The following is a 25797-nucleotide window of genomic DNA, read 5'->3' as shown; positions in this document are numbered from 1 at the left end:
GAAGCTTTAAATCCAAAGTGACTTACAAATCAGGTACAACAAATCAGCCGGATGGGAGAATAGAATGAGACTAATGAGAGTAAGCACCACCAAACTAGTTCCAGGCAACCTGACAAGTGTTGAAGCACTCAGTGCAAAGTGAAGAAGTAGAAGTGCACTGTCAGTGGAAAAGTTTGGGGAGGTGGGAAAGATAAGAGCAGTTGGGGCATAAGGTGTTAGAAAGTGTTTGAAAAGAAGGTCTACACATCTGCCTTTTTCTGTACTCATGCTAGGCCCTGTTGTGAGCCCCTATGGGAGAATAGCCTGGGAAAGACTCCACTTTTGGTGAAAGAAGCAATACAAATCCAGCATCTAAACAATGACTTATCTATTGTGAAATAGTTATTTTCCCTTCTGACATATTGGGAACCACGCTAGGCTAATCTACTTTCTCAGGCCCCACCCGTTACTGGTGGAGTGTTGTGGACTACGCCTCGGACAGCAGCTATGTTTGTTCACCATAGCTTGATTGAGCTCCTCTCCCACACTACCGCGCTATAGTTTCAATCACATTTTTTTTTTTTTGGTTCCTCTCATGCATCTTCGCTATGACTGTGGGTTTGGCTGGACACAAACCGCTAGGACACAAACCGCTTAACAGTTCATACTTGTTATTTTTTTTTTCTTTCACAGTTAAACTATAGCAAAATCCGGGGGGAAAAAAAGTAATCGTAGAAGGTCGACCGCATCGACCTCCATTTTGCCAGAAAAAAATAGAGCTTTTGAAGCAAAATTACACCCTGACAGCAGCAGGACATAGTGAAGCTCGCATGCAAGGATTCCACATACATCAACGCAGGACGCAGTGTAGTTGCTTATTAGTCGGCCCGAATGTTCCAAACCAGTATGTCGAGCTGAGGGATTCCCGGAGAAACTGCGGTGAAAGTTAGAGTGTATAAACAGACTGAACGACTGTGGCACATCATGCCAACTGGGCTGGTGCAAGCTTAGACAACAAGTCTACAGTCTTTCTCTCTGTCCCTCTATTTCTCTCCCTCTCTTTCACTCTTTCTCTCTCACTGTCCCTTTCTCTGTCTTTCTATCTCTCTCTCCCCCTCTCTTTCACTCTCTCTCTCCCATGCTGTGAACACTGGCCATAATACCAAGGCTGGTGGACGGGGTCATAGTTCTTTTCCTCCCTTGTCCACCACCATCTGTGGGCTCCCTCTCGAAGTCGCCATGCTGTCTGATAGACGGGACAGATTGCTTTTAAATCCCGGGGGTGTTGCTTAAAAAGGTATTTCCTCATTTAGAGAAAACAGGAGGGAAAAGAAAAGAAAAAAAAGAAAAGAAAAGAAGAGAAATCTTTAGAGAGTTGGAAAACGAATGGTGTCATACGCAAGTGTGCACTCTATGGCTTAAGAGGCCAATCATGACATTCTGTCAGAGATATGTCATCTCATTACACTGCACACTGTTGGAGCCTGGGACCTAACTACTCACACTAACACACTCACCACTGAGAATTCCTGACAAGTCGGCACAGCTTGCCAGGACGAACAGTTGTAAAAAGTGTTTTTAATGGCTTCATACTGTATCTTTTATCACATTACAATTTTAATGCCAAGTGATGAAATGTTTGTAAAACATAAAAACCCCACTATTATAAAGTACTATGTTTATAGTGTATTGTTGTACATGTTGTACATTATAATACACGGCACTATGACAATCGGGATTTTTATGCACAACTTTCCAGATATCACTGGAATATCAGTATCATAATAATGCAACAAAGGACAGCAATAAATAAACTACATTGCAATATGGTTTTCATTTCTTATCGTTCACCTGCCCTTTTAATAATTCAGTTTTTACAAATGGAAGAATAAAACCAGATCTCCCACAATATGTGACACATCTCACTACAGTAATTATGATTTATTATCCAACCAGTGGTGAGTCTGGGAAACCATAAATATCTAATTCATGCACATTCTTAAGGGAGCACGTTGTGACCAAAGTTGCACCGCTATCATTTCTTTCCAGGCCCGTACTGTGTTAGGTTGGTTTCAGGATGCAGAGAGAGAGAGAAGTGGGACAATTCTGTCACTATCTGGCCTAGAAGAACCGGCGGTTGGCACACGCCCCACCAGTTAGGTCACAATCAGGAACTAGCTCATTTTTTCCTATCATGGCGGAGCTGATGCCATAGTAGAGTGACAGAGATGGAGAGCGAGAGAGAGTGTGTGTGTGTGTGTGTGTGTGTGTGTGTGTATTGAGGGTTGAAACCTGGATGGGTTTCAGAGGCCCATCTTTATTTGATTTGCACGGCTGTTAGAGTGAGATAAATCTCATCAAAGGGACCAGTGCATGTGAATCACTCCGGAGAAACCCACAAGATATTTTTAACATTATCCAAGGAGTCTGCGGCAACAAGAGCGTGTTCTCCAAAAAAGCGAGTCCCAAAAGACTTGCGCACACTGCCACACATCTGAAAAGCAGACAGTTTTCTACAATCTGTAAATTTACAATAGGATGTAACATGGGAATATAATGTATGCATTATATATAGATTGAGCTCAATATATCAGTGCACCTGTATGAGAAAGTGTTGAGTATGCTTATTTTTTATGAATTCTTTTAAAGGTTATATTGACAAAGAAAAAAATGTTGGTTTTATGTTTAAGAAACTAAAGCAATGAGGTATGTCCAATATCTCAACAACAAACTCCCCATTTTTTTCTCAAGAAAAAAAAAAGCTGCAGAAAGCGCAGAATGCATTGACGCAACTGCAGCTGACCACCTCTGCGCAAGAGCCCCGTAGGTATCCATGTCGTGTGTATGTTCGGAGGAAGCTGGTGAATGTGTCACGGCTGTGTGATTCATGAACTGAACCCGAGACCCTGCAGAGAGGCTGCAGAGCAAACGACGCGTTTCAGATGTGCTCATCTGCTTGTCGTCGTTCCACAGCGGCCCCCGCTAGGAGCATGGACGTTCTCACCACTTCTCTCCCGTTTAACCCCCTCGGCCCTTCAGCACGGTCTGGCACTTGGAAGATTCCGGGTGAAATTCGATACAGCGTGACTTGAGGCACTATGGACAGCAGCAGTCTGCCTATTCTGTTGTAATTGTTATAGTTGTAGGATCTCGAGGGGAGAAACTTCTTGTTTCTTCCGCAGCATGAATGAGGGGAAGGGATAATAATTAGACATTATTGCTACACCATTATCCCTAGAGGTAATGTGGAAAAAGGACAAAGAGTTGACAGAAGAAACCAAAAAAAAAAAAACTTTAAAAAAAACGTTTCCTAGCAAAGGAACCAACATATGTTTCTATTTCCAACACAGGTGTGTGTGCACCTCTCATCTTATCTACACCTCATGTTCAGAGTAGGAATGTGTGTGTGTGTATGTATGTGTGTGTGTGTGTGTGTGTGTGCTGTCCTATGCTTTTGAGTGATAGATGAGACAGCGGATCCCCTCGAGTCCAGGTGTGGCAGGACTCTTCCCCTTACACAGGAGGCTGAAGTCTTATTTGTCAACTCGGGGACAATTTATGAGCCAAGGGCCCTTCCCCTCTCCGTGAGCTTACAGGAAAAACATCCCCAGGGATGCACTGGGGGACGAGGCGCGTGGAGGAGCACTCGAGGTTCCTGCTGCTGCTTGCTTGGACCGGGACTCCAGTGAATAACAAAGATTATTGATTCGTCTCTGTGGTGTGACTATGGTGACCTTAAGAGGTCAACAACCTCAGAAAACATCAAATTAACTACGATGGTTATGAAGCTGTCTTAGCCAGCGGTTTCGTCCCATTAGTTAGGTCACTGCAGTTAAGAAGCAGCACTAGACTCTCTCTCTCTCTCTCTCTCTCTCTCTCTCTCTCTCTCTCTCTCTCTCTCTCTCTCTCTCTCTCTCTCTCTCTCTCTCTCTGTGTGTCTGTCTGTCTCTCCCCCTCTCTCTCTCCCCTTTCTCTATATCTCCCTGACAGTTCTTGACAGAAACTAGAACATTTTGACGTAATTCAATGAGGAAAGCAGAGGCAGGCCGTGTGTGGGAACAGGCTTGTGCAGCACACAGTGTCTCCAAGGGTCACTGATATTATCATGATCCTTGTCATCTCTGTGGTTACGACAGCAGACTTCCTTTGTGTGTGTGTGTGTGTGTATGAGCCTGTGAGTGTTATGTGTCAGTATACATGTATGTAGTGTACATGTGTGTATAAGAGACAGCATGTCTTGAAGGCATATCTACAGCTTTGTGGGTGTTTATTCATGTGAGAGCATGTGGATGAGTGTGTGTGCTTTTGTCTGTGTATATTTGGAGAGGTAGATTTTGTAGATATTATTGCAATCTGGCCTCATCAGATAGCAACGTCTTTTCCCCAACAAGTACAACCAAACAGATCCACTAAAAACAGCCTGAGTCGATATTTTCAGAGATATTACCGCAGCAATCGGTTTTCTACGTAGAAGAGGTACAGAACACCAAAGTCACCTGGATGTTTTCTGGAGCACACACACAGCCACACCTTAGTTATTCCTGGTCCCTGCTGAGTAAGTGGTTGGCACTACCCTTGGTGACTGGTCAAGTAAACAGCAATATTTCAGTTCTGGATTGAGTTTCGATTTGCTATCCACAACAGCTATCCACAACAGGACCTGCTATGGAAGGTTTTTACAACTCTGGCCATTTGTTCGACAACAAACCAGGTCCAGGTTTGTCCAGTGGGGCTTGGTGAGTTACAGTATGCTACATGCCGAGGAATGCCGAAGGGAAGGAAATGGGGTCAGTGACGGATGGTGGACTTTGGTGGGGTGATGGTGGTGTTGGAGCTGAAGTTTGGGAAAAAAAAAAAAAGAAGTGGCCATAAAACACTACCCCGTGCTAGTCCACCGAACCTTGAAAGGAACCGAACGTCCTCGATGTAACGTGTGCGCGAGAGAGAGAGAGCTGCGGCCGGCAGCCCCCTTTTTTCTCAGCAACATCTGGTGAGAGTTAGGGGGCCGGCTGCTCCAGGATCTCAGACCCCAAACACACACACCTCCCCCCACTTTAGCCTCATACAGTGTGCAGTGAGGTCATCAGTCCTGGACGCAGCTTTGATGGCCAATTAATCAGAGTGGGCTGCTTGACCTCCTCCACTTTCACATGCTTTCTGGGCCTTCTAGGGAGAACGAAGGGGGTCGAGGGGATGGGGACTGTACTGAAAAATAGGGAAAAGAGAGAGAGAGAGACAGGGAGAGCAAGAACTGTGTGTGTGTGTGAGAGAGAGAGAGAGGGAAAGTAAGAACTGTGTGTGTGAGTAAGAGAGAAAGAGAGAGATCTGGTGTCTGCTCCCAAATCCTGCTACACATAGCCCTCAAACTATGTAATCATAGTCCCAGTGTGCCAGGACCCAAGAAAGGAAGTGATTACATCCTGCTACAATGCAACGTACAACAATGGATTAACGAGCATGAAATTAAAAACCGGTGTGGCGCAGCGCTCTTCAAATGGACTCCATCTCCTGGCCCGCTTGCTTTGATAACAAGGAGGGTTACTGTTGCTCCCCTTCAAACGGGTGATAAGTGGTCGTCCAGTGTTGTGTTTTCTGAGATTTGATGTTTTCTTATCCCCATTTTTTTTTCTCGTTTTACTGTGGGACTCCTTTGACATGCTTTGGAATGTTTGACAGCATAAGGAACAGTGAAGCAGAACAGAAGAGTGAGGTTTTTTTGTTGTTGTTTGTGCTTAACCTGTGGTCCGCTGTTGTAATGAATGGGTTTTGTCTGTGCTTCAGATTGTCTCTTTTGCAGAGAGTAGGTTTTTAGGTCAAAGCCTTTTAAAACATTTCGTTTGTTTAATGCAGTGTTGCAGCTAAGTAACAGCACATGACACATGAGCAGCCAGAATAAAGCGATTTATTCAGAGAAAGAGAGAGAGTTTATCTCAACTATGTCTAAGCTTTGCCAACAACACACTTTAGTTCAGTCTTATCCTTAACATAATACATGGAGATGCTGGTTCATATTGGGCAGCTCTCAATGTGTGTAGGTCAAATGAAGAACTGGATTCCTTCTATTATCACGTGAGTCTCTTGTGACTGTACAGTGAATCTTCTGTATATCACTGTATACTACTAGTATTACTTTCATGCCCTGCCCAATGTTAATACAAACAACAGCCTCGGAGGGACAAAACACTTTTTTTTCTGGTGTGTGTGGGGGGGGTGTCAGGTTACACATCTCTTGAACATAGAGTACTCCAGTGCACTCTGAGTCCACTCTGCTCTCTCTGCGTCTGGAACGAGGAAAGACGACACACAAATTACAGCCGTTGTGCCGCTGTGTGCTCTGCGGTTCTGGCCTGCATGTGAAGCGCGGCCAAACCTTGGACGTCCTCCTGGCAGAGGCCTCGCCGCAAAACTCCGCCGGTTTCCACGGCAACCTCCGCATGCTCCACCGGTCATTATAAATGTTGTGCGACGCCATCATGTTGTCTCCACTCCCAGCAACTCTCTCTAGTAAAAATCTACAAATCTTATCGTTTTCTCTTCGTTTACATTTTACTTTGCACAATAATTAACCTGACCCTTTCGATGCAAGGACTGTTGCTCATGGCAGTTGCTCCTTCCTGACACGCTTGCTGATCAAGCACAGTGTGGGGAATGCGAACGGGCCAAGGCAAATATGCTGTGTAATTCTGATAATAAGATCATCGCAATTAGACCACTTCCAGGATATTTGAGCCAGACAGTTATGTTACATGCACATCATGTGAGATAAGTGGCCTAAACTAGTGTGTCTGATGTCACGGAGGACCAACGTAAACAAAAGCAGTAGAGCTGTGCTTATTCACCATTTTATCGATGGTAGTTTAGACGTGTAACTTCATCTACAGACATGGTAAGCATTCTTAAATTATGTGAAGTCTCCCGTTGCCATGGATGCTCTCCTCCATGATGTCCTGAGTTCAAGCATTTGCCATTGCCATATAAAGACATTACTGAAGCACAGCTAGTATGCCAGAGTATGTGTTTGTTGGGTTTAATAGTTTTTTCCCCCCCTCTCCTTCAGGATTTTCTGTCTTTTTTTTCAGGAGCTAGTTTCATTCCAGGCCAAGTCATCATGTTACACTCTAGCCATCCAGAATGGTCGGCTCCACATCCCTTCTTGCAGGCTTTTTTGCTAGAGACACTTGACATGTTTGAGTTATCACCAAGTGAATGCTTTTAATGAGGACTTTGTACACCCCCTGTGAATGTGGCAGTATGTGTGGCTTGTGTTGTTTTCATTATTCTTCGTTTTAACACTTGTTTTGAAATGCACCCCAAAGTTCTGTGCATGTTTGAAACCTTGAAGTCGTGTTTTCACTTTATAGCCAACATCATAGATTTGGACGCTAAAAGGGATGATAAAAGGTGGAATGAACTACAGTATGTGTTTTTCTGAAACGAGAAAAAGAAGAATGAATATAGTACAGCCTTTTTTTCCCTTCTCCTGCATCACTTTGGTACATTCCTCAGGAACCTCTCAAATATGATTACTGTGAAATCAAAAAAAGTGAGAGCGGTCCACTTTGGCAATGGGAGCCGGTAAGCGTATGAGACCCCTGCCAAGAGGCCCGGCAACATGTTTTAACATGGCCGGGGGCTACAGTGAGTGCAGCCGGCCCCAAATCTTTCCCAGGATATTTATACTCCATGGCACAGTGTTCTTGACACACTTATGAGGTGTTGAACCTCATCGGCTGAGGTAAGGACGGTAACTACTTTTTTGTGCCCGCAATGGTTTCACTGTCCGCTTTTGGGGGACGAGGATTTATTTTCGGTACGCAGATGCCATGCAAGATAGCAGCTGAAACCTGATGATAAGTAACAAATTAGCTGCCTGTAACGACCCTGAAGGCTGTTGTGCCACCCAATTTTAGAGTGCTATGTTAGGACGGCCAAGCTTGTCGATCTAATCCTGGAAACTGATGGTGTAGCTTCAAAGCACAGGCCGTGCTTGTGCAAATACAAAATGTGTAATAGAAAATTCCACCGTGTTATCGTGAACATAAATGTAAATAAAATTACACAGTCATTTAAAAGTGTGCCAATCCAGAAAGCGTACACTCTTTGATCGTACGTGAAAAATGTTGACAGCTGATAAAACGGCAAGATGTAGTATGAGACGGTACATCAAAATAATCAAGATGAAAAGCCCTCTAACATTATGTGGAACCTCTATGGATGATTTGTGTCCGATTCATCTGCCATGATGGGCTAGGCTTACGGATCAGGAGGCAGACGAGGTTGCCATGACCCTCCACCCACCGAGCCTCCATGACAACTTTGGATATCTGCAGATGTAATGAATGCTGCGGTGGATGCCATTTGTCACGGTGGAGAGGCAGCAGGGCACCATGTAATCCCTCGGCCCCCGGAAGCCGGCCAGACCCACGGGCTTCGTGTCAAAATGATCCTCAACAGGAACGGACAAATGGACCTCGCCACGGCTGGCTCATCTCTCTCGGGTCAGGAGGAGGGATTGGGATGGTGGTGGTGGTGGTGGTGGTGGGGGGGTGTTGCAAAAAAAAAGTTCTCATCGAGAAGTCCAGCACCGGCCAGCAACACATACCGGCTCACAAACCCTAATGACCAGAAACACTCTCTGCACTACTTCACGTCCAGAGGAGGCCAAGCTGCTTTCAAGTGAGTCAATAACAATGACCCCACTTTGAGAAAAATGAATTCGTCATCAGTTCGATGATTAATCGCGGGCACCATGGCATTCAAACGGTCTCTTTGTGCTTTTTCAGGGCCTGAACCATACGTTGTCTAAATATTTAGTCTGAGTTGTCCTCTTCGATGGTGGTTTGTTGTACAATGTTTGAAGGAGTCAAATGCATCTCAAACGTGTCCAGATATGATGGTGAGATACCTTCAGATTTGGACAGAGCTAGGAACAGACCAGAAAAGAACCACAGAGCGGAACCAAAGAGAATGTGCAATAGAACCTTGCCATGAACCCTGAGTTGAAGCGTTGCAGCGTCCAAAACAGCCACAGAGGCTGGACGGCTGCAATGCAGTGAATGACCGCCTGTTTCGTACGGTCAAACTCGATTATAATGAAAGCAAATCTCATTTCATTTTGTCAAGGAAATGAGCTCCAACTATTTTAGTTCCAGTTGAATTTCAAGTATACTCACTCAACCAAAATCTGTTGAAGCACATTCTAAAAACTGCCTTTCTGAGAATACCCACGGGGTAAAGTGCTATATTACATTTTGATGATGAACAATAACACACTCCGATATTGAATTATGGTTTGGCCATCTGGCCACTGACCTTTCCCTGTCCTGTTCCAGCAGGTTGGTGAACTCGTCGCTCTTCTTCATGAACTCGCTGTGGTTCATCTTCTCATCCTCCAGCTTGTAGATGGTCTGTCTGTGGGACTGCTCCACGATGAGGAGCTGCTCCAGCATGCGCCGGTACGTCTCTCGCTGCTTCTCCACCAGCTTGTCCAGCTGACAAACAGACAAAGTGTTAAGATTTGTGATTCAGATTAAGATGACATTTTGTGCTCCATTCCATATACAGTACAGTAATAGATCACTTTGTACTTGAGTAGTCTCTTTTTAGTAGCCGATATCAGATATGCTACTACGTTAGCTGGATGATACATGGCTGTGATACTCAATGGCCTTTGTGGCTGTTGTGGAGTTTGCGGTACACTGCAACCCTGTTGCATAGGCTCATACACCATACGTGCACTTCATTTTCTCCATGTCAATCCAAGCGGACTTTTCAACCTCATGTGGGCGTAGTTTAAATGTTAATCCCTGGTATCATACGACCCACAACCTAACTGTTGATGCAGTTATGCCTCTGGGTCATGCTCCTCACCTCATCCATGGGCTTCTCGTAGATGTCATCCTTCCATCCGTCCCCTCTCTGGATGGCGTCTCTCTGCAGGGACTGGAGCACCTTCTGCGGGGTCACAAACCCATACTTGGCCTCCAGGACGGCCAGGTCAATCTTGTCAGCCTTCAGTACCGTAATGACCTCATCTCGGGCCTGCAGTGAACGGGCCAGAGAGGGCAATGAGTCAATGTCAAGTTTCTTTTTTTTTTTTTTTTTACTGCAGCGGCATGATGGGTTTGTGTTAGCAGTGTGTGCGAGTGAATGGTGCTGGGGGGTGTGTGTAAGTTATTGGTGAGCTACGCGCTTGGCTGACACTTTACAGTGCCCATTTTTAGAAGCGTGCATAGCAGTTCATTTATGCAATGGCAGGGCGGCGTGCGTCATTAACTCTGAATGGGTCTGCATCGTGGCAGGTTAACGGTGAGCCACCGCCGCCTGCCAAACTTTCCAAACCTCCAAATCCTGTCACTTTTCAAACAGGCTGTCGTGCTCTTCAGGGGTGAAATAAACAAGCAAGTCAACCGTAAAATGCTTAGCATGTTAGCTTGTGAAATGAGTGCATTTCTAAATGTGGTCAATTTAGGAGTGCCCTTTACTACGGTATGTGTGTCTCTCTTTCAGTTGTTGCTTTTTTCTTTCACATCCTCCCACCTCGTTTTACAGGCCTTGTACCTCTCCATCTCCAACCCTCTCTCTTTCCTGTTCTTTAGCGCTATTCTTTCTCCTTTTCTCCTCTTGCTTTCTCTCCCTTTCTCAATCTCTCTTTCCCACTTTGCTCCCTTTCTCTCCATATTACACTCTCGCCCTCTCTGTCTCTTATCTAACCCTTCTCCTCTCCCTCTATATCTCTCCTCTCCTTCTCTCTCTCCCTCTCTATCTCTCCTCTCCCTCTATATCTCTCCTCTCCTTCTCTCTCTCCCTCTCTATCTCTTCTCTCCCTCTCTCTCCTCTCCCTCTATCTCCCTCTATCTTCTCTCTATCTCCCTCTATCTTCTCTCTATCTCTTCTCTCTCTCTCTCTCTCTCTCTCTCTCTCTCTCTCTCTCTCTCTCTCTCTCTCTCTCTCTCTCTCTGCCTGCCCTGTGCTGCTGCCTTTACTCCTGTCATGCTCCATCAGGTGTCCATGAGGGAGAGGGATGTTCCGCTGAGCTGGCCAGGGTCATCCAGGCCTGGGCTATCTGGGAGATGGATTAACATTACCCCTTTTGCTCCTTCCCCCCCTCTCCCTCCTCCCTCCTCCCTCTAGGAGCTGCCCCCCCCCCCTCCCCATTTATTTTTCTTCTCTTTCTTTTCTTTTCTCTATCTTTTTTCCCCTCTTGGTTTTAATAGCCCCACTTCCTTGGTTCGTGTCCTTTTACAGGTCCCTGTCCTAGTGGTGTACTCTCCATTCATCCCCCTTTCGCTTCCACGCGAGGCCTCTGATGTGAAAACCGCACAGCTGTTTTATGTGCCATAAGTCCATCACCATCACCAGGGAGTTTAGTTCGCCTTTGACCAAGACCATAGGCACGTTCAAATTCAACAAACAGAGGCGAGGGTTCGAGTTACACACATTTTCATTGAAGTTTTATATTTGAACATTATTTTTGTGTGAACATGTGAACAAAATAGTTCCATTTCAAATGTAACCCCAGTCTGGTTTGGTGCCCATGTTACTGCCTGAGGCCTTTTCTGTATGTTCACATTCACAGTGAATTCAAAGCAAATTACTTGTTCACTAACATTTGCCTGTGTTTGCTATTTTGGAGAGTTTGGTTCATTCATTCTTACATTTATTTTTTTTTCGTTCATGCTGACATTTCTTCCAATTTCCAATTGATATTTGTTTCTACCACTATATAGTTAAATATGATTAATTATTTCTCTTACAGAGTTCTAGTTACATAGTTCTAGTTTATCATTATTTTCATTGTGATATAGTTGTTGATATTGTTGCCGTTGTTACTATTACGATTAATGAAGGCTTTCTCAATTTTATTTGAAACCATTGTTTTTTTTAACTATGTAGTGTTCAAGTCGCTTTGGACAAAAGTGTCTGCCGGATACCATTAGCATGTGTAGCTGGGTAGTGATTGAGACCCCAACCCACCTGCAGCTCTCCCTCCAGCATGCTGAGCAGGAAGAGGAGGTCGTCACGTGAGAGGTCCCTGCCCTTCCCCGCTGACGCCGCCCTGGCTCGCTGCTGCCCACTGCCACTCTGCCCACCACTGCCACTGTGCCCACCACTACTGCTGTGCCCGCTACTGCCGCTGCTGCTGCTGCTGCCGCCACTGCTGCCCTTGTTTTTCCTCTGGATGGTGGCCGCGTCATCTGGTGGCTCCCGGTGCCGAGGCTGCCCCGGGCCCCTTCCGGAAGGTTCCCCGTGCTCTGCGGCCCGCCGGCGGGATCGCGTGTGCTGCTGCTGCTGCTGCTGCTGCTGTGGCCGCTGCGATGAAGGCTTGGCCTGTGCAAGGTCCTCCATGCTGTTGCTACGGGAACGCATGGCTGTTTACCTGGTGATAGGAACACAACCAGAGATTTATGAGTGGAGGTGTTGCAGTGTGTGCCTGTGTGTATGTGTGTGTTAAAGATAAAGGTGTATGATAAAGACAAATGTGTAGAGATGTGTAGGTGTGTGTGTATGTGAGTGTGTGTGTGAGTGAGTGTATGCAAACTGTGCCACAGCTGGTATCATGAATGAGAGCAACTAATCAGAAAAGGACCCGATCCAACAGGTGTTGCCTGTAGAAGCTCATGCTTGAGGGTTTAATCCATCACCTATGGGAGCAACAAAGCTTGCTGGAGCTCCCAACAATAACCGCCCCCGCTCACACGCCTGACAAAGTTTGAACAGCAGTGGCCTAAACAAACTCACACCTTTAGAGCGGAAAGAAAGTGGAAAAGGAAAAAAAAGAACCTGAGAGAACCTGTTTGGACCCATCGCTTCTTGTTTGATCAGTAATTAAGACAATATGCTCTGAGCGTTTGGAGGATGATGTCATTGCAAATGTATCAGTGCATAACTGTATGATGACGGGTAGCAGAAACCAGGAACCAGAGAGAGAGAGAGAGAGGGAGGGAGAGGAGGAAGAGAAACAAGAGAGGGAGAGAGAGAGAGAGATAAAAGAGGAGAGAAAAAGGGTAGATATAAATGGAGAGAAGGGATAGAAAAAGATGTGATGAAAGACAGCAAGACAGAGAGACAAACTTGGGAAGGGAAGGAAGGAGTTTATGAGTACAAGACAGTGAAAACAGGAGGGGAGACGGATAAAGACGGAGAGATGGAGAAGATGGAGAGAAGAGACACTTGAGAGAGAGAGAGAGAGAGAGAGAGAGAATCATGAGAATAATGTGTGTATGTGTCGAGGTAGGGCAAAGGGTTGTTCTGGGTGGCTGGGTGCATGAGTGAGTGTCTGTGTGCACACAAACTCTTGTGCGCACACACACATAACACACAAACCCATGGGATGACTTAGGCATGATGTCATCTCACTGCCAAAGACGGCGGCTGCTGCTGCTAATCCACTCTGAGGCCTGGAGCTTCAGGCGGGAGCCGGGGGCCGTCGGTGTTCTCCGGGCCCCATCCCCCCCCCCCCTGGTACGGGCCCCCGAGAACCCCCAGGGCCTCCAGAGGCAGCCTTCTCTCACCACATCAGCCCGTGAGTAAGTCTCCGTGGTGGGGGCACAACGCGTTAAATATAAGATGGCGTTACAAAGAACAGCGATTACTAATGAGTCTGTCGTGTAACAAATCAGACTGAGCCGTACAGTCATGGCCCTCTCTGTGGCTTGAAGCAATAAAGATTGTGCAAGGCCTGTCGAGTTCAAATGGGGATACAAGGCTGAAATGGGAACTACTCATCCTTCAAGTGTGCGTGTGTGTGTGTGTGTGTGTGTGTGTGTGTGTGTGTGTGTGTGTGTGTGTGTGTGTGTGTGTGTGTGTGTGCTTTTGGAAATGTGTACGTGTTTTCTTAAGAAGCACTGTATGTGTTTTTCTAAGAAACAGTGTATGGTTGTGTGTGTGTACCTTTATTCATAAGAATGGGTGTGATTAGCTGCAGGGTGTTTTTGTTTTAAGAACAGAAATAGATTATTGAAAGAAAGTCTGGCCTCTCTTCATATCTCCCTTCTCTGAAAAATGTCCCTGAAAAAAAAGTTTTTGTTTTTAGAACAAACAGGGTTCAAGCCTACCCCACTGGTGTGTGTGTGTGTGTGTGTGTGTGTGTGTGTATGTGTACTACTCAGCTAGTATTTAAAGGGATTTCTCCCCTTCAGAGTATTCCCAGGGAAGAGAACCTGAACCCAACTAAATTGTCAACCATTGCCCACTACTTGAACCAAAGTGGAGGCCCGTGGTCTACTGCTGACCTGAGTAGTCTCTGTCGGTCACCCCCTGGTCAATCTTCATTGATCGCCTGTCCACTGGGAATACACACAAGCCTCCCATCAAGTGTGCAAACCAGTTCCAGATTGAGAGAAGGTGCGGCGACCCGCATGTCTGCCAAGTGACGGAGTAGCAGGAGAGACGGTGTTTTATTTGTGTTAAGAAACACTGTGTTTTTCTTTTTCGAGTTCAGAAAGATTCGGCTGTATTCTCAGAGGAGGACAAACATGGCTGCTGGACGCTATGTTCCCTCATAGTTTCAGTGTTAGCACATTTGCCAAAACACGGCTCTAATTGGTTACCTTATGAGTCAAGAGGCTTGGTTTGACCTTTGCTTGCTTTGATAATAATGACTTTTTTTCCATTTTGTGTGAGCATGCATGCGCGTGCTTGTGTGTGTGTGTGTGTGCGTGCGTGCGTTTATGTGTGTGTGTGTGTGTGTGTGTGTGTGATGTCCATTAGTCCAAGAGGAAATAGAATCTACTGAAATAATGAGAATAACTGTTTCAGCACATTTAAAATGCTATATAAACACCAGCAAAAAAAACTCTAAAACTACAACAAGCTGTCTTTGGTAGAAATAAGTTCTTGAGCCATCACAGAGATAGTTGCGTTAGCAGACAGACTGATTTGCTTTGAGGTTTGTTTACTCAACAGTCATCTTTCTTTCTCTCTTTTTTTTCTCTAACAAATGCATTGACCCTCTGGTTAATCCACAGAGATCTCGCTTCAAACCAGCTCAGGCACATCCTCTTATGGTGTAATATGATCTGGAACTCCAGCCAATGAATGACCTAATGAGGAATGATTACTGCCCTGACTGTTTGTAAGAAAATTACTTGACAAGCACGGCATTAATGCAGGCACGCAATGTCCACACACACACACACACACACACGCACAAAACAGAGACATTATAAAGCACATATTGACACACACATATTAACACATACTCTCACGGCTTCATTATGTCATGTGTGTGTGAGAAAGAGAGGGAGAAAGAGTGTGGTTAGGACAGAGTGCTCTTTAAGCGCTCTCTCTCTCCCTCCCTCCCTCTCTCTCTCTCTCCTTCTATTTTTTCTGTCATTACTCAAAACTGATTAGCGCTACAGAGCATGACGTAATAGGCCCTGCAGCCATAAAGACAGATAATATCTCAAGCAGGCTCAAGATTGGCATAGCTGTACCACCACACTATCTGCTTGCAGACAAACAGCCCCAACTCCAGTACCTCATCTGCAGACAGAAGGCCATACGTGGCTTCACTCCACAGATTACAACATAATGTGAAAATGGCCAAGTATTACTATCCTATCAGCTCCTAGGGCTTATCGGTGCACAGGTAATTACTTAAAAATATAAAATATAAATAAAAAATGACTTTCAGATGTGACTGAGGAAGAAAAGAAAATCATGAGGTGGTCCCCCCCCCATCCATGGTTGGTTTCATTCTGGAGTACTTTAACCCTGTTTTTTTTTTTTTCCAGTTTTTGGTGGAGAATTCCAGAGAATATGCTCCAGTTGCTGTATAATTGGAGACGGAAGTGGTATCTGGGGGAAAAAACTCAGATTGGAAGATGTGCTAATCATGTGAAAGGCTACTGATTTGTCCAGCAACCTGAAGGTAACAATTTAAAGAGAATTCATTTTAATTAACGTATCAGTAATATTAGTAGTATGTCTGTCATTCCTAGTTTGTAGACTCATAATAAGTGCGGTCTAAGGGATTTGCATTCACTGGGTAGTGTTATGCCCTCAATTTCTTTGGCGCCCTTTCATGAGCCTACAAGTCATAGCAGTAATGGGTCTGCTGCTATTACCAAATAGGCACATAACCTCTGCCAGTGTTCTCTCTCGTTCCTTCCGTTGGTCTCTATCCCTCCATTTTCTGAGCCCTTAAATCTCCTCCTCGCCTTTTCTTCTCTGTCTTTACTTAGTGATGTCAGCGTTTGATAAGGATGTGTCACACATGTGAACTCTTGCTTGGGGTCACGAGTGTGTGAGTCTGGAAACTGCGCTTAGGTAATGTCCCAGGATATGACAGGATCCAACATCAGCAGTAGGTTCTATAAAAGCCTTGATGTACCCCAATAAAAAGCTCCACTGAGTCAAGATCAGCTCTGAATGCTTACAGAAGGTCAACAGCACCATTCAATGCTCAAGCGCCCTTACCAAAAAAAAAAAAATATTTGTCACACACTGTGTAAAAACTGCATAACGCTATAATACGTTCTGCTGTTAAGAAAAAAAGCATTCTGCGAACCACATGAGAATTAGAGGAAATTGCTGGATGGGTTTGGATGTGCTAATTTAGGCTTTGTTCTAATTAGGGAAAGAATTTAAAAAACTACAGCGCGATCTATTCTGAACAAAGCAAAACTCATTAATGTTAAATTGATGCGAGCGAGCTGTTTGCGGAGAAGGTGTTGCTATGTTGCTGGCGGACAGCCGAGGTCAACAGGGCCGAGCGTGTAGGCGTGTGTGTGTGTGTGTGTGTGTGTGTGTGTGTGCCATTGTCTTCTGGACGACACCACACCACACTCTCCCCAGAACCGCACACCCGAGAGTCAGGTCTGAAGCAGGCACAGCTGCTGTGTCCATTTTGACATGCTGAAAAGCAGTCACGGTCAAACGGATGCTGTTTCAAACGGGCTGACCTCTTACCACAGCTCTGTATCTTAATATCTTTCGGTATTATTTTTACACCATATCACTTCTTATAGGTTGAATTACATGTTTATTTTGTTTTATTAAACTGTCAACTTTTTGAAAAACGGAGTTCTGCTGACATACACATTGCACATTCGGTATTATATTTTTTCACTCAATTGGAACCAGTGGTACATTTGACACACAATCACACTCCTCTCACATGCACCTCCCTCACATTATTTTCTATGAAATTTGTAAAAGTGCTGTACATCTATTCCACTTAGCTCTGAGCCTTCCTTTTTTTTGTTGCTGGCCGAATCCTGTTGTCTCTCTAACTAGTTCCATGCCACTTTACATTTCATGTCTGACAAAGCACATTATCTGTGAAGTGTGTTTAGAGGATAACAAATCCAGATGGTAAGTTCAAATGAGAGAAGTGATATCATGTGGTAACATTGGTGAAAAAACATAATAATGGACTGATTGAACAAATACCACTCAGTGTGTGATTTTAACACTTCCCACTGGGATTGGAAGAAGTGTGCGATTAATTTACACCAATGACTCAAACTTCATAAAGAGATCATAAAGAAGAACAATAGAGTTAGCGTGTCTTAATATATTTAAAAAAATATTTCTTAATATTAAAAAAATATTTGTGTCTCTTTGTCTCAGCAGCACTTTTTGTCCCTCTATATAAGTAGCGGATAGGGAAATGGATAACGTCATATAATAATCATAATAATAATAATAATAATAATAATAATAATAATAATGATAATAATAATAATAATATTTATTTATATAGTGCCTTTCTTGGACTCAAGGTCCCTTTACAAAGTCAACACAAACAGACCAAGCAGACCACCAGCTTATCAAGCAGACCACCAGCTCCCATCAGATGCTCATGCATACACAGACATGTATGTACATGTACACACATACACATACACACACATACAGTACACACACACACCTCCCTGCACACGGACACACTGACAAAACATACACATCTATGCACATACTCTCTCTCTCTCTCTCTCTCTCTCTCTCTCTCTCTCACACACACACACACTCTATCTCTCCCTCTTTGTCTCTCTCTCTCACACACACATACACACACACACACACACACACATAAACACATGCACATGTTTTGCTGAGCAGGGGAGACAGCTGTAAAGGAGAAGTGCACTCCCTGTAGACTGCCTGGGTCACAGTGATGACTCACCTCAGTGGGAGGGGAGGACACAGGGGTCGTGGGGTCAGCGCACAGGTGTGCTTCTGGTACACACCTCATCCTGTCACACACACACACACACACACACACACACACACACACACACACACACACACATACAGCTCCCATTTGCACGCTGTTCATACATACATACATACATACACACACACACACACACACACACACACAATCATCCTCTTCCTGGATATGTATACATAAGTACACACAGTCAGACACACACACACACAGACTGCAACAGTTAAATGACTCATACCAGCAGCCTTACGTAACGGGTGAGTGCTGTCAAAATGATTGAGAGTGAATGAGAGAGTGAGAGAGTGAAAGCGAGAGAGAAGGAGGGAAAGAGAGGAGGAGGGAAATTCTCTCCTAAAAGAGAGCTAAGTGCAGGGAGTAAATTAGAGAGGGGAGAGTGGAGGAACACATAAACGAAAAGACAGAGAGAAAGAGAGAGAGACAGAGAAAAAAGGACGGAGAGAAAGAGAGGGGGTACAAGAAAAAGAACTGATGATAGAGAGAGAAAGAAAGAGAAGAAGAAAGAGTACATGGAGGGACTGAGAGAACGCAGGCTGTACATTTAACATGTTCTGTCCTCTCTCATCTGGCCCTGCTCTGCCAGGTGCCCGCTGCTCCCACGGCCTCTACGGCAACTAAACCACGAGCCACTGGACTTCACTTCTAATGCATAGACTGCAGAGTCAAACAGAAACTGGACGCTTACGTACACCTGAAAAGTCTATAGAAGTGCAGTGTATAAGAGTTGGTCATGTGTAGAAATACTTCAACTTGGTGAATAATGTTGGTCTTGGTGAAGAAGGACGAGTGCACTTGTGTGCTTTACTGTGATATGCCATAGGAATCTGAATGAGCTCAAATGAGACAGGTCTTCTACGGTACAGAATTAATGAGACACTAATTAATGACCCATAAGGAACCTATTAAGTGAGATCTGACCTGTTTCTCCTAAAGGGACCATGAAGTGTAATAAAGCCAAATAAGAATACAACTGTAGATTCAGAAGAAAAAACAGAGATTATTGAGATCTTAAGTTGAACTTAAATTGGACTAACTTAGACAAGAGGAAGGATATTTCACAGCTGTGTCACTCAGGACAAAACAGCTGATATCTCAATTAAAGCTGATTTATTTCTTGTGAGACAAAGGAAAGACATTTTCAAGACAAGAACCTTTCCTTTTGGGATGTGTGTAGTATAGGCTATATGTAATGAGTGTTATGTTCGAGACAAGAACTTTTCCTTTTGGGATGTGTGTGTTATGTTGAGTGTTATGTTCGAGACAAGAACTTTTCCTTTTGGGATGTGTGTAGTATAGGCTATATGTAATGAGTGTTATGTTCGAGACAAGAACTTTTCCTTTTGGGATGTGTGTAGTATAGGCTATATGTAATGAGTGTTATGTTCGAGACAAGAACTTTTCCTTTTGGGATGTTTTTAGGCTATATGGATGTTCGAGACAAGAACCTTTCCTTTTGGGATGTGTGTAGTATAGGCTATATGTAATGAGTGTTATGTTCGAGACAAGAACTTTTCCTTTTGGGATGTGTGTAGTATAGGCTATATGTAATGAGTGTTATGTTCGAGACAAGAACTTTTCCTTTTGGGATGTGTGTAGTATAGGCTATATGTAATGAGTGTTATAGACAAGCTATATGCTATATGTAATGAGTGTTATGTTCGAGACAAGAACTTTTCCTTTTGGGATGTGTGTAGTATAGGCTATATGTAATGAGTGTTATGTTCGAGACAAGAACTTTTCCTTTTGGGATGTGTGTAGTATAGGCTATATGTAATGAGTGTTATGTTCGAGACAAGAACTTTTCCTTTTGGGATGTGTGTAGTATAGGCTATATGTAATGAGTGTTATGTTGAAGTGAAACTGGACATGCTCCTTTTTTATTCCCATAAGTGACATCACTTGAGCTCATTCTTTTTAAAATAATAAGAACTTGTGTCCCTCATTGCCAAAAAGGGTCGATCTTGCATCTACAGTCTTTGTTATTAGTAAATACATCCAAAAGGACTCTAGAGATGGATGTTGCTACAGATACAGTCCCCAGTAACCTCCAACCTACATTCCTGTGAGGGCGTATGTCCTTTCTTCAGTGTCACAATACGATGAATCTAGCAATGTGTTCAAAGCTAACACCCGACCTGATGCGTAAAGACAAATAAACGGCACAGTCAATGGGCCTCACAGCTCGACACTGAAATCTGAGAACAGCTACTTTGAGAGGAAAAATAGTATCACTTGGCCCACTGCTATTACCTTGCCAATAGCTGTGTATCATGTTCTAGTGTTGAATAGGACGAGAAAGTAGATGAGTAGTCTGTTGAATTTTCTGTTGTTTTAGCGTGTAACTGAAGAGTCTTCTATTCCAGGATTTATGAGAACCTCTATCACCTCTTTATTATTGGGCTTTTCTCATTCTCTGATACCTGAGGCGAAATGCACAATGAAAGAAATGGCCTTGCTGTTGTGATGTATTGTTGCTGATATATTATCTAGGCAGGTTCATTGTTTTGCTCCTGGCTGGGATGAGGGTGCCTTCTGCATTGTTGAGTTGACAGTCAATAACAATCTGTCATATTCTCACACTCATGCTCACACATTCTTGCTAATGCTTTCTGTCAGACACACACACACACACACACACACACACACACTCTCATACACACACAAGCACGTACACAAGCACACACATACATTTTTACAGTCAAAACACACACACACACACACACACACACACACACACACACACATGCTTGTGCTTGCCTCATAAACACAGAGGCTCAAGAGATGATCACCTCCTCTAAGACTTTAACACAACTTATTAATCATCCACCATCTAAGAGCACGCAACTTGTTGATCATTTTAACACATTTGCAGCTTTACGAGGTCGGCATGCGCTCTCTCCGCACAGCTGGGCCTAGCAACGCGTCCGCCGGTCAGATCTGGGTCGCAAAAGTTCACGGCGGATCCGGGGCGTCAGGAGTCAGCCTCGCACGTTACCGACAGCTTTTTTTTCATGCAGTCCAGTTGACGCCCTGTCAGATGGCGCATTCAGGGGCTTCCGTTGGGTCTGGAGGCGTCCATTGTGCCCGAGGCGTACTGTACTTTTATCACATCGCTCTAAAATCTCACACCATTCTTCCACTGACTGCATTTTGAGCATTCCTGCGCGGGGACCAGGGGTCCAGACCTGTGAGCACACACTGCTCTTTCAAACCTTGTGTGTGTGTGTGTGTGTGTGTGTGTGTGTGTGTGTCTGTGTGTGTGTGTGTGTAGGTGTACGTGTGAGTGCGTGTGTGTGTCTGTGTGTGTGTAGGTGTACGTGTGTGTGTGTGTATAGGTGTGTGTGCGTGTGTGTGTGTGTGTGTGTAGGTTTATGTGTGTGTGTGTGTGTGTGTGTGTGTGTACAGTAGGTGTACGTGCATGTGTGTGTGTAGGTGTACGTATGTGTGTGTGTGGGGGGAGGGGGGTGTAAGTGTGTATTGGAGTGTGTGGTGTGCAGAGTTACCCATCAGCCCCCGCTAAACTGCCACACTCTCTCCCAGCTGTGTGCAGTGAGGGTATTTTATGACCACGACACTCCACGGATCTCACTTTCCTCCACCTTGCAGCATGCAGCTCTTAAATCCTGCAGAGACCAGAGACCACTACAACCATTGACCGTCTCCAGGGGCCCAGTTCAGACAACACTTAAGTAAAAGTGTTAGTAGCCTGGAGTTTTCACCTTCCCCCTCTCCCCTCCTCTCCTCTCCTCTCCCCTCCTCTCTCCCACCTCCTCCTGGACGGCGATCATTTCCAGAAACTAAAGTGTTGTTTACTAACAGCCAGGAAATCGCCATGGTGACTGGGGTTGTCCAGGCAGCCACTCATAGCTCGGTGTGGAGGTGATGGCAGCTCCATAAACCTGTCACCAGGCTTCCTGCTGCATTGTGCCGGGCTGGTTTGAGAATTACTGAGACCACGGTTTCCAAAAAAGATTTAAAAAAGGGTAAAAAAAAAGAAATGCAAAATGAAGTAGACAGACATGTCTGCAGCTCCTAAAAAATCTACTCATGATGTTTAGATCAGATACACAGGATGTCTCCACATATAAACAAATCAACCAACACCTTTTCAACATCTTTACAAAAAAAAGTGCTTCACCCTTCAGCAAATGAACAATGCTAGTCAAAATAACAATGTGCATCTTGTGTACAGAACAGCGATACGTGTGTGGTCAGATAGCAGCAGGATTTCTTAATGAAACCCGGAGGGCTTAATATACCATAATAATATGCTGGAGGACACTTTATGAACCTTTCTGCACTGTTCCACAACATCCATCTGCATAACATCTACAGCACACTCTTGAGATGCTTGTGTTCCATTGTGGGAGAGAACTAGGCAACAACACAAAAAAAACGTTGTCATTGTACCCCCTTTGTCTTCACTTCCCAGCACTCACACTTTTGTCAGCCCACACGCACGCAGCTGTAAAAACACGCACGCAACAAACAAAGCGGCCGAAGCCAACCTCAGCGCTGTGTGTTGCTCTGCTCTCTCTCTCTCTCTCTCTCTCTCTCTCTCTCTCTCTCTCTCTCTCTCTCTCTCTCAGCACAAAGCGGAGGACTCTCTCTCTCTCTCTCTCTCTCTCTCTCTCTCTCTCTCTCTCTCTCAGCACAAAGCGGAGGACCAGAGAGAGATCCCTTACTGCACCGCCGTGAGTGTTATGTAGGAGGACGGATTACACAGGGACGCACTGCAGACATGAAGCACCAAAGGGTCCAAAAAAAGACAGACAGAGAGTGAGCGAGAAAGATCGTCTCTTGTTTGCTAGAGATGGAAAGAGTGAGTGAGAAAGAGAGAGAGAGAGAGATAAATGGAGACTGAGGGGAAAGGAGTGACAGGAAGACATGCGGGGAGGAAGTGACCGAAGAAATGCACGAAACCACTCAGGACAGGCAATCGCGGGCGTCGCAGCCAAAACAAATTCATAAATCAGCAGCCAGACTCCGGAGCTCTCAAGTAGCGTGTCAGCCGTCCGCAGACAGAGGGGGACAAGAGGCCACTTCCCCTCCTCTCCTCCCCTGTGAGAGAGGGAACACGGGGAGCGCTGGGAGTGGTTATGTCTGCACTGTGTTGTGCAGTGATGGGTTACCATTTTGTTTTGCTGTGTGTGTGTGTGTGTGTGTGTGTGTGAGAGAGAGAAAGTGTTTGGGAGTGGGGGATGCGGGTGTGGGGCTTAGCTAATGCAGGAGAGGTTTGCTTGCTCTGGGATGCCGTCCATACACACACACACACACACACACACACACACACAGTGGACTGGAAGTTTGGCAGTGTGTCAGTGCTTGTGTGTGTGTGTGTGTGTGTGTAAGGTGTAGTTGCTATAGGAACAAGCTATATCACTGATGGCATGACGCGCTGATCCAGATGCTGAACTCTGAGAGATCTTCTGAGGGCAGGAGGGAGCACAGCACAGGACGTGGCTCTGTTTGTCCATCTCATCAGTAACACCATGGAGAGGCGTAAACAAGGACAAACACACACCCTCTTCAAAAGATCAGAATGGACATCAGGCTGATGGACTCCCTTCATGGAGGAGGTCTCTCACACACACACACACACGCATACGCACACATACACACACACACCACACACACACATGCGTATACACACTCACACTGGGTTGTAGGTTTAGGTGCTTTTATAAAGTGCTTTAGTTTCTTTAAAGAAAATCTGAGGCACTCATGAGGTTTATACGTTTAAAAAGGCTATTCTTTTGAAAACATGCTTACGCATGGAAGGTAAGCAAACATTTTGTCATGCTCTCAATGAAGGCAGTAATGCTGAAACGCATAAGCATGTTTAAACACGTCACCATGCATAAAGGCCCATTAAACCTTGTGAGCGCCTCAGATTTTCTTTAAAGTATTTTTTCAACTTTTTTGATCCCTAATCAGAAGACCACCAGAGGGACACCCAGTCCTATACCCTTACAGCACTCCTGACAAATTGTTTGTGGTTCAGTTACTTACTGCATCATTTGCAACTAATGTATTGGTATTGCAAGCAAGTGGTAACACCCACTTTGATTGGCTATGTGTGTTGATACAGTGATGCAGCACTTAAATACACAATGTATACAAAAGAACTGAACAATGTGCAAATGATTCATTCACATAGCGGTGTATGCATAGAGAATGAAACAATTACACAATAGTCATCTTCACACACAGTCACACACACACACACAAAACCCCATGATTATGTACATTTTGTAAGTATTATCTTTATCTTTCTTTCGCACATGTCTCAGTGTCTCATATCCGTGTTTGTGTCTCTGGAGCAGGATGATAGCATTTCAGTGTCTGGCAGGGCTGCTGCTCATCTTTAGTGACGCACTCACTAACCTTTCCCTTACACAGGGGGCACTGCCACGAGGGCCAGGGCCGAGCGCTTGCTGTGGCCCCATCTGTGTGTGTGTGACACACACACACACAGACACACACACACACACACACACACCCCTCACCCCAGCAGTTTTCACATCATCGACACTAACACTGCAGGAGCGGTGTGTGTGTGTGTGTGTGTGTCTGTGTTGAGTGGGTTCAAATCAAAGAGCTGCCAAAAATATCTCCAAGGATCACTGATCGCTTCCTAGATATCAATGTATATTTTCACAGATGTCCCACTTGGAGTCGCACCTCGCAGCAGTCACCACACCAAACCAGGATAAGCTTTAAGCCACTGAAGTATGAAGCTCTTTTTGGACTCAAAATCACTGATTCAGGTACTTAGTTCAAGACCATCACGCTAACATTACCAAGGTCATAGGCCGTTTCCCCAGTAGCATATATCCCTATAACAATAGTGTGTATCTGCACTGTGTAGAATGAGTGGCTATGGGGCAAAAAGTGTCAACATAATTCTGTGTAAATGTTGTCATTTCTCGTACATTTAATTTAACACCTACCAAAGTAAAATTCCTTGTGTACGTCAGTATACTTGGCCAATAAAACTGATTCTGATACATCTGCACCACTTGTACTGGATCAAAGCGTCCACATTATTGCACCTAATGAATGTTTATGTTGAGGCAGCTGTATGGGCAGCTTGTGAGTGGGAGTGTGGGTTAGGGGGGTTGCCATGGCTGCCAGAGGCAGACCTCCTCCCAGCGAGGGAAATCCCCACTTCCTGGGGCGTGTGGGCGGGGGCATCGGGTGGCAGGTGTAGACAGAGCTAGCAGGAAAGGTGTGAATAGCTCGGATGCTCTGTCACCGCGGAGATGGATCATCGCTCTGTCTCGAATAGGGAGCCTATCCCTGCGGCCTTCCCCCTCATCATTTGATACAACCTTGTACACACGCACACACAGGCACACACACACACACACATATACACATGCATACATACAAACTCAGAGATATATGTAGACACACATATGCACAAACAGCCCACGGGTTTAGAAAATTCACAGACAATTAGATACATGCAGACCTGCATGCATACACACACACAAACACAGTGAACTTTGAATGTAACCAGAGGAAGAGGCATCTCCAGTGTGTTGGAGAGCTTCCTAAAGACCCTTCATATGCTCAGCTATTCTTGGAAGACTAGCTGCTTCTCACAGCTTGAACAC

At 44.9% G+C, this 25797-nt stretch overlaps 1 protein-coding gene across 1 annotated transcript in view; it reads right to left on the bottom strand.

The window, feature by feature from the left end:
* filip1l (filamin A interacting protein 1-like) overlaps positions 1-25797 on the bottom strand; it is a 75571-nt gene that overhangs the window by 32432 nt on the left and 17342 nt on the right. The window contains exons 2-4 of the mRNA XM_048235257.1: positions 11956-12358; positions 9850-10020; positions 9292-9470 (exon numbers count right to left, since the gene is read on the bottom strand). Coding sequence (XP_048091214.1) covers positions 9292-9470; positions 9850-10020; positions 11956-12348 — 743 coding nt within the window. The 5' untranslated portion in view covers positions 12349-12358. The remainder of the gene's footprint in view (positions 1-9291; positions 9471-9849; positions 10021-11955; positions 12359-25797) is intronic.

This window comes from Alosa alosa, chromosome 23 (assembly GCF_017589495.1).
Source record: "Alosa alosa isolate M-15738 ecotype Scorff River chromosome 23, AALO_Geno_1.1, whole genome shotgun sequence".
NCBI lineage: Eukaryota > Metazoa > Chordata > Actinopteri > Clupeiformes > Clupeidae > Alosa > Alosa alosa.
Note: the sequence above shows the minus strand (reverse complement) of the source record. Positions and strands in the feature narration are given on the sequence as shown.